The following is a 9484-nucleotide window of genomic DNA, read 5'->3' as shown; positions in this document are numbered from 1 at the left end:
ATTCTTGCTCAGGCTGACATTTTCACAGCTGTGACTTTAAAATCTGTCTCCATCCAGCCTCATTGGAGGTACAGCCTGGCCATGATCTTTTCCTGGTAATTATCCACAGGGAGAATTTCCCAGTACATGCACATGCATAAATTACAGCCAACTGGAGCACAAGTGCTCCAGGTGGAGGAAGTGGGTCCTGTGGTGCAAGGTGCTCATTTGGTGCCAGCTGAATTAATCCTCCTTTTTTCAGGAAATCATTAGGTATTGGCTGAAGCCATGTATGACCTTCATCACAACCACCTCCCTCAGGAACTGAGATCCTTGGCCAGGGGTGAATTCTTTCAGGGGTCTCTAATTTCTTTTAAAACAAGTTGAAACCTAGCTCTTAAATACCTTTGCTGTCTGAATCATATTCCAGTGGCATCATCACCGCTGTGTGCTCCTCGTTCTGGAACTGGTTGCCCAAAAAATCTTCTGCCTGACCTCATCTGGAGCCCCTGCAATGAGAACATGCTCAATTGCCTCTTTCCTTTGAGCTCAGCAGCTCTGGGCGTTACGTGATGCAGTATCTGTCCCTGAGTAATCACCCAGCCAGCTCTCTGTGCATGCAGTTCCTTGTACCCTGCCAGCTATGTGACACCAGCCCTGTGTGGCACCAGCCCCACGTACAATCTGTGTGCAGCAGCCACACACCATCACTTTGCTGCTGCTGCTGTTTGTCACCTGTTAACAGAGTGAGACACAACCACTCGTGACTCCTGTTGGGATCCAGGTGCTGGATGGTGTCCGTTCAGCTGCAGGGTTTGCAGGTTTGGGGATTGCAGTTCTTATCCTCATTCCAGGTTGGGAGTGAAGGAGGTGGGCACCTCATGTTGGTTCAGGGCTATCAAGTATCCATCAGATCCATCCCTGATCCCTGGGGAACTTCTGCAGGTCTCAGACCCAGCCAATGTGGGTCTGTTCCCAGCTTCTTGGTTCAACTCGATCTTAGGAAGTATTTTCCAACCTTAATGATTCTATGATTCTCTGTTGCTTCCTGAGCCAGTGTCTGTGGGGAATGCTGTTTCCTGCCTGTCTGCATGTGAAGGAAAGCTTTGACATGAGGTCATTGGCCATAGCCATGTGGCTTTGGAGGTGGCATCAATGCCCCAGATCTTCCTTGGAGACTCACACAGGCACTGGTGCGCCTTCTGAGCCCACAGCCATGCAGCGAAAGGACTCAAGGAAGCTTTTCCCTTTCTCTCTCCTCGTATACATTTTATATAAACTAAATACTAGCATTTCCTTCCAGCTTTCTGACAGCCTGAGAGAAAGACCCCACAGATGGAACCTGAGCTCATGAGCAACACAAAAGGGACTTCCTGGTGAGGAGCCACATGCACATGCCCATTAATCCTGAAAGGTGGACCAACATCCTTGCACTGGCCCCATGCAGGTAGCATCCCCAGGCTGCTGGACTGGTCAGGCTTGAATTTTAGGCTTCTTAAGGATTTAATAAGAGGCTGAACTAAAATACTGGCTTTGAATGGAGAGCTGAATTCTTCAAGGTCAGAAGGTGGAGAGGCTTGGGGTCAGTCCCATGTCACAGGGAGATGTGGTGCTCCCAGCACTGCTAGGAACGGGTTTTTTTTCCTGGTGAGCAGGTGAGGGATGCCTGTGGCACTGCTCCTTCTGCATCAGGGTACCTGTGATGGTTCTGTGCAGTGGGCCACAGCCATGGGCACTCCAAGGGGCTCACAGGATCATGTCTGGAGATTTGGGCAGGAGCTACACAAGAGTGGTTAGGGAGTTGGGCTGCTCTGTTCAGTGTCCATCTCACCCCACCACATTGGAAAACTGACCCAGAGTGTCTCCCAGGATCTCCTGTGCAGGAAAACCCTTGCATACCAGGCCTGCATGTCCCAAAGAGGCTGGCAGACACCTTACACCTTGCACAGCCCTGACTTTCAGTGCCTCAGAGAACTTGCATGCTGCATGTTTTAAGTGCCTGATGCCTTCCCAGGGCATCACCAGGGCTTCACCAGGAGGGAAAGCCAATAAAGCACTTTTGAGCCAAGGCTTCAGCAATGCCCTGTGCTGGCTAGAGCAGCAATGAATCCTCTGCTTTCTGCTCCCAGCTATGTTTGCATCCCAGCTCTTCTGAACAACCAGCTCCATGTCTCCCAAGTCATTCCAACACTCCCGAGTCACTTCAGCACTCCCACACTTACAAAATCCCCTAACTTTAGGAAAAAAAGGAGCCATACAAACCCTGTCTTTATTAAACCTTCATCCTCCAAAACCTTTGTGTCAGTATGGCAAGAACATGCCACTTCCTACAGGTTGCTCAAAAAATGGCAGATGAGCCATGGGTCAGTGGTGGCTGCCACAGCCAGGGATGATCTTGTGGACATGCTGGCTGCTTCAGAGGGCAGCAGGGCTAGCATCTCCCATCTGCAGAAAATGGTCTCCACAAGAACATACACAAACATTAGGGGCCTTTATTTGGATTTTTTTTTCACATACACTTAGGAAAGGTACAACAAAAACCCCAGAAGATATTTTCTTGGTCAGCAAAGCCTAGTCCAGACTCCTCTCTCCCTCCCACACATCTTCTTGTGAAATTACCCAAATAACTGGAGATTTAGATCTGTTCCTGTTGCAGGAACATTTCAGAAATAAACCAAGCCCAAATCACCGGGAGAAGAGCCCAATTCTCCATCCTGCAGTGGTCTCTACCCATGGTTTGGCTGCTGGTGCAGAGCATGGAATTAGGGGAAGCAGAGCTGAGCTAACATCCAATGCTGTTTCTCTCGCTGTGAGTTTTCCTCCCTGCAACAACCAAACACTCAACATGCACAGGCTTTGGGGGGTGCAGGTGTCCAACATCTGCCTGTTTAATCTCCTTCCTCAGCCCTTGCCGTACCTAGTCCCAACACAGGCCTGCAGCATGTGAACCCACTGCCAGCCTCAGCCACCCTGCAGCGAGCCCGTTAGATGGCACCATGGGGCAGCACTGGCTGCACATTCCTGCCTCTCTTCCTCCCTTCCTTCTTCTCACACAGACATGTCTTGACACTTCTACAGCCGTGAACTGGCCCTTTGTGTAGGGCAGCAAGCTCTAAGCCCTGCTACAGTCACTTGGCTGGGCACACAGAGCAAGGAGCAGGGACAAGGCTCACTATGTCTTGTTCGCCCCCCTTCTCTGCAATCACAGTCCTCAGCAAGGCAGGATGTTTCCATGATCAGCCTTTTCTTTATTTAAGGATTTTGTATAGGCAAATGTTACATTTTTTGGACACACAAATGTTAAAATTATTGATCCTATGCATACTCACCTGCTCCCACCCACAGCCTGTGCTGGCTGTCTTAGGGAATTCATTCATACACCTGTATACTATGGCCTGGTGGAAAGAGTATTCTGAGGTTTGAAAGATTCTAAAAAGGCTCTAAAAGGGTGACATTGATAAAAGCCTTTAAATTGTCTGCTTTGTCTGCTTATGTTTGTGCAGTTCAGATTCAGGAGCTTTGTGTCTGTCTAATGCAGTTGGCAGACTGTGTATCACATTTTCCTAGGTTGAATTTTGTTCTGACTCCTCTTATTTTGCTCTCTCATCTATAAAAGCAGGATTGTTACTGAAAATAAGCAATAAATCACTGTGTATGCTCAGGTGTAAAAGCTTTTCAAAAGCAAGACAGTTGGCAGCACACTGCTGACTTGGCTTGGATTTTTTGTGATAGACAATATATTGATTGAAACCTAAATAGGGATGAGGGTGTTTGCTGACCTTGTTCTGGTGACAGAAATGTCATTTCAGGGTGAGATTGTGCCTTGAGCTTTTACAGGGACCTGTTGTCCTGGGCATAGGATCAAGGGAGTTTGTCCTTCAGTAAGGATTGCAAGATAGGTAGTAGTTGTAATTTAAAAATGAGGTTTTTAAAAGGAAAAAAAAAGGAAAATTGCAATTAAAAGAAGAAAACTCATGCATACGTTGGTTAAATGTGCACAATTGTAAATAGAGACAATAATTGACAGACTTTTCTCTTGAAATATTAGTGCTGCTGTAAGAAGCCAAGCGTGTTACAACGACAAATCAGACTGAAACTGAGACAGATTAAATTGACATTATATATTTCTTAGCTGTGTAGCCAAACAAATGTTATGAATTCTGTAATTTATGATGGAAGCTAGATAAAAATTTTGTAATTACTGAAGTGAGTCACCTAAATGGCACTCCTATATGGAGAAATTGATTTCAATGCAAGATTAATGGCCTTTTGCTGCTGGTTTACATGCCTGCCAAAGACCAAACTATGTTGTTGCTAAGCATCATTAATGGATTAAAATAGGGGTTCCACATAATTCCTACAGGGTATCTTCAAACAGTGTGTTTAGTTTGGCACTAGCCTAGCACTTGTTAGCCCTACTAATGGATCAGGGCAGCTCACACATGTGAGGGAGGTTAATGCAATCCCAGGAACTCTTTCAAAAGCTCACAGGTTTTCTTGTGAATGACTTCGCGGAGCTTGCGCACACGCCGGATGCTGGAGGTGCCCACAAAGCTGTCTGGCTGTAGGATGGCCATGCCATTGTGGACGTCCCCCATGATGATGAGCTGGCCATCCACTGTGGTCATGTTGGGACATGGGCAGCTCCAGTCCATGTTCAAAAGCGTGATTTCTAGTGGTTCCTTCCCCAGGAATTTTAATCCCATTTTGTCATCCTTGAGAATCTCCTCCACCGTCACCAGGGCGTGTCCTGAGTCTTGGTCTTCAGTCAGCTCCGTGATGCGGCCCAGGATGACAAAGTCGCTTTTGCAAAAGCTGGTCACCAGCTTCTGGCGGGGTTTGCAGGCCTTGCAGTGAGTGTTCTTCGGAAAGGGGCACATCTCCTCGCAGGCCTCCCGGCTCTCAAAGTTATTCTCATTGCCTCCACACCCACCGTAGATAAAGGACTGGCACTGCTTTGTCAAGCTGTTGTAGGCCCACCTTGGCTCATAGGCCTTGCAGTGGCCTTGAAGGGCAGGCAGGTTGCAGATGTTGATGGGGCCATTCATGCACGTTAGCATGCAACTCTCGTAAGTCTCAAAGTGGTTGAGGTTGCTGTTGCAGTTCCCATAGATGAAAGTAAAGCAGTTGTTTTTCTTGGCATCATAGTACCACCTGGTCTGCTCTTCCCCACAGTCTTCGCTGTCTGGCTGCTTCAGGCACTCGTCGGTTGGAAAATGTGTTTTGTTCTGGGAAGTTTCCTTGGATGTGGGCTCTCCTCTGATGACTGACAAAGGGAAATCTGCCCGGAGGAGGCCACCAGTGTTCTGGGCAGTGCAGGTGTAGATTCCTGCATCCTGCAGCTGTGTGTTGTAGATGACCAGCTGGGCGATGTTGGTGACCACGACATTCCCTCTGACGTGGTTTGGCTTCATGATGACTTTGTCCTTCCCATCGACCTGCTTCTCCCATGTGATTTCTGGTTTGGGTCTCCCTGAAACGTCGCAGAGGAAGCTGACGGTCTCTCCCACGTAGACGGACTGATGGACGGGGTTGTTCACCAGTGCAGGTGGCAGGATATCAATGACTGTTGTTTCAGAATAGGCAGTGGTAGGGCGAACTGTTGTTTCTGGGGGGATAGGGCTAGTGTTTGGCCAGGTGAGATGGTACCTACAGGTGACCACGTTGAGTGTAATGCCTTTGATGCAGGCCTCTGCATCCATGTAGCACTTGTTGTAGTAGGTAAGTCCATCAGAGGCACAGGTAAAGCTTGGCTCCTTCTCACATCTGTCCTTGCACTTGCAGACGGGCTGCCCATCCCAGATGTCGCACTCTGAGCCTTGCTGGATGCACATGAAGCGGTCACAGGTTGCCTCTTTGGGCATCCCCACAGGCCCCTTTTTCCCCTTGATGTCCATGTACCGAGCAGCCACACAGCTCTTGGTTCCACAGACATTGGGGCAGCACTTCTCAAAGGTCTCGCACTCCTGTGGGGAAGGAAAATAACCTGATCATTACTGGGAACAGAGTAAAGGCCTTTTTGGAGACTCAGCAAGCAGAGAGCTCAGAAACTCAGCTCTGCCACAGATATTCATGGTCTGAAACTCATTGCCCCAGCTGTCAGTGAGTAGAAACATCCCCTCAGCATTTCTCAGGGGGTTCTGAAGTGCTAAAGAAGAAGACTCTTGAGAAGGAAAATGTATTTCTGTTTCTTAAGCACACACCTCCTCATAAGTCTTTACCCCAGAGTCACATGGATTGCTTGACTATGAACCAACCACCCCCTTCCATGCTTTCTGAAATGCCTGAGGACAAGCCCTGAGAAACACGAGCAGATGGAAAGTCTTATCATATGGCTGTAGGCAGTAATCCTTCTTATTTTCCACAGAAGTATGTAAAGTACTATTTGAATTCCCTGAGACTAACAGCCAGCTCTTGGAGGTGAAACTGCCAAGGATTTGTAATTGTGCACATTATAGAGGAAATAATAGAATATCTCAAAAGTAAGGTAATATTTGCTCCAAAAATAGTTTTTCTATGGTATTTAAAAAAACAAACCCCAAACAGCTCATTATGGCTTCTCTGTCCTATTTTAGTCTTATTTTCAAATGCAGCATCACTCTTCTACTGATTTATTACATCCTGCCTTGGCTACAGCCAGCTCTTAAATTGTGGTTAATTTTAGCAGAATTTTCATCTTCTGTGCAGAAAAGGTATTTTATATGTGTAACCAGGGTTGCTGGGTAGTTATAGATTACTTCAAGGGACCAGGAAAACTGCTCCCATGTGCCCAACAGGGCACACTTCTACCATGTGTTAAACCTCTAAAAGCCCACTAAAATCCATTAGCTTTCTCCATAAGTGAGAACAAAATGGTTTTTAAGCTACTAAGCTAAAGAGCTTCTCTTGAGTCCAGTATCCTTTCCTTACTGGGAAAAAGATGATCTAATATCAAAACTCTTTCCCCATTTCCAGCTGCACATTTCTTGGTTTCAAAAGCAAAGCTAGAAACCAGGATTGCGGAGGTTTTCAGCTGAGGTTAAGGAGTGCGGCTTGGCAGAGTCCTTGGTTGCCTGCAGTACACTCTATCCAAAGTCCCAGGACTCTGTGCTGCCACTAAGCAAAATGAATATTTGTAACCAGTGGCTTCTGGCTTTCAGGTTTTGACCAGTAAATTATTAAAACATCATCATCTGCTACTGCTGCTGCTGCTGCTGGGGTTTTGAAAGTGTTTCAACTGTTCATTGCTACACCTGGTAGTTGGAACAGAGGCAGCTTATTTGGGAATGGCAAAAGTAAAAAGAGCACCTTCATTCCTAACACATGGGATCCATCTGAGTAAATGTCTTTGTTTACTTATAGTCAGAATTTTTGTCAGTTTCTCCCCCCACCACTTTTTAACATCGCAGAAACAACCTGGCTACAGAGCACAAACCCAAACACTTTTTTTCAGCACAGTAAATGTTGTGTCAGCCAGGTTTGGGCTGCAGATGCTTTGTCATGGGACATGATGTAAGAATTAAGACTAGCAGGTATTTTCAAATGCCAGCTTGAGCTGGCAGTGCTGACAGGTTGAAAAATGAATTTTAGGGTGGTAAGCTAAACACATTTTAAGCTGGGAGCATCCCACAGAACATCTGCCTGGTCATTTTAGCCATGCCCTGTTCTGCACCCCAAGTAAGATTTGCACTTCAAATGCAGCAAAGGCTGATGACTTAAATGTCAAATCAAACTATTTTATACAGGATTCCTCCCAGGAATATAAAACATTGATGATGGCCACCAACAACAAAGAGCATAATTACACTGTTAAAATACTACAATTGGCCCCAGGGCATGCTGAGTTCTGGAGTATCAAATTCAGATATTTCTTTTGACATGAAAACAAGGAAAAGGATCAAAGAGAGTGAATGTTATACCCACACCAGCAAAAGTGACAGCTGGCACACACCTCCCCTCTTAACTGATAACTCATCAAACCTTTTCTATGTTATATAGGTCACAGGTCAATTCAATACATGCACTGTCTGCACTGGGTCCTGCCCAGTGCCAGTGCCCTTGCAGCTGGGACAGAAGGCTCCCACCAAACACCCCGAGCAGCCCCAGCAGCACCTGTAACGCAGAGACACAAAAATGTGCATCACTCACCAGGTCAGCGTCGCACTCCCTCTTGCAAGTGCTCTGTGCGTCGACCCACAGGTTGGGGTTCATGTCATTGGGGCATATTCCAGCATGGGAGTACCGGATTGGAGGTAGGGCTCTCCCTTTCAGAGAGACCTCCAGAAGCAAGAGGACACTGCTTTTCCCTAGCAAGATCCACATCCACCGAGTGAACAGCACCAACAACATCTCAGAATTTCTCCAGGGCAGTGGTAGTGTCCAAGTTGGAAGTAGTTCTTTTTTGCTTGGGGTTGCCTTTTTTTTTTTCTTTTCAGTAAGCCTTAAGTTTTTGAGGAACCCAGATGCACCTGACTTCAGTAAAAACTTCAGCAAGCTCCTCTGCTGTCTCTGTTGATAGTGCAGTTTGGTCTGGACCTCATTGGATTAAAGGTCCTAGAAAGTCACCCCCTTACTTTAAGAGAAATGCTACTTGTGCTAGCAGAGTTAGCTCTATTTATACCCTGCCTCTGTTAACAACTCAGAAAAAGTAAACTTGATTTCTTTGACAGGCACACGCTTCCTATGTCCTGGTGGCAGTCAGACAGATTTGTTGCAAGAAAAAAAAGCTGGAAAGAGTTCAAAAGGCTGGAACTGGCATGGTGGGACCCCTGCATGTTTCTGAATGCAGGGAGGCCTTCTTAACCCCTTTAGACCTAAAGTACTTCCCTATGCTAAGAATGGCATTTACTTCTGAAAGGGAACTTGTGTAAGTAACAGGGACTGAAGTCAGGGGATTTCCCCACGGCAAGGGGCTACACAATCACTTGCTAAAAGAAACAAATAATAGGATTGAAGCAATTAAAGCCAGAATATCATATTTTAACAAAGGAAGTAGGGAAAAAATAACTTATTTAAACTTAGGATCAACAAAGCATAATGTCTTCGTAACTTCTGGGGCTCCTCCGAACTTTTTCTTCTCTTTGGTTGGGAGATTTCCATGATGCGAAGTTTAATGCTGCCTTCCAGTCCCACCAGGAAGATGTTAAAAGTGTCCCTGAATTCCTCCACATTTTCTGACAGCCAGATCCCATTGTACAGTGCATTGCTGACCCCTTTAACAGCAACAACAAAAAATAGAAGTTCAACTCTATGGAAACCTGCATAAAGGAATGTACAGCATTTTTGCATTGGGGGGTGGGAGGGAAACAGTCAAGCTGAGTTCCTCATTCCCTGACTATTACAGCAAGGGGCTGATCCTGCTCGTGCTGAACATGTGCCAAAATCCTGAGATAAGTGGCAGAAGTCTGAGCTGCTCAGCACCTTCCAGGATTAGGGCCTCTTGGCTGAGTTTTGGGCTAGCTTGGGTGGAGCCTGCATGTTGCTAAGGGCCTCCTGGGACAATCAAGTAAGTTTGCATCCCATGTGG

General features: G+C 46.5%; 1 protein-coding gene across 1 annotated transcript; it reads right to left on the bottom strand.

The window, feature by feature from the left end:
- Positions 1–3206: 3206 nt before the first annotated feature.
- WFIKKN2 (WAP, follistatin/kazal, immunoglobulin, kunitz and netrin domain containing 2) lies at positions 3207–8761 on the bottom strand. The gene is made up of 2 exons (XM_005424595.2): positions 8107–8761; positions 3207–5945 (listed from the first exon to the last, which is right to left on the bottom strand). Exons 1-2 carry the CDS (start codon positions 8305–8307, stop codon positions 4434–4436), a joined length of 1713 nt encoding a protein of 570 aa, XP_005424652.1. The 5' UTR covers positions 8308–8761; the 3' UTR covers positions 3207–4433.
- Between the last annotated feature and the right edge of the window lie 723 nt (positions 8762–9484).

Source organism: Geospiza fortis, unplaced genomic scaffold (assembly GCF_000277835.1).
Source record: "Geospiza fortis unplaced genomic scaffold, GeoFor_1.0 scaffold244, whole genome shotgun sequence".
NCBI classification, from domain to species: domain Eukaryota; kingdom Metazoa; phylum Chordata; class Aves; order Passeriformes; family Thraupidae; genus Geospiza; species Geospiza fortis.
The sequence above is the reverse complement of the archived record's forward strand: the minus strand, read 5'-3'. Positions and strand labels throughout refer to the sequence as shown.

Coding starts and splice junctions, on each gene's coding strand:
- WFIKKN2 (XM_005424595.2), bottom strand. CDS start 8,307: ATGTTGTTGGTGCTGTTCACTCGGTGGATGTGGATCTTGCTAGGGAAA. Junction 5,946..8,106: donor GGGAGTGCGACGCTGACCTG/GTGAGTGATGCA, acceptor CCTTCCCCACAG/GAGTGCGAGACCTTTGAGAA.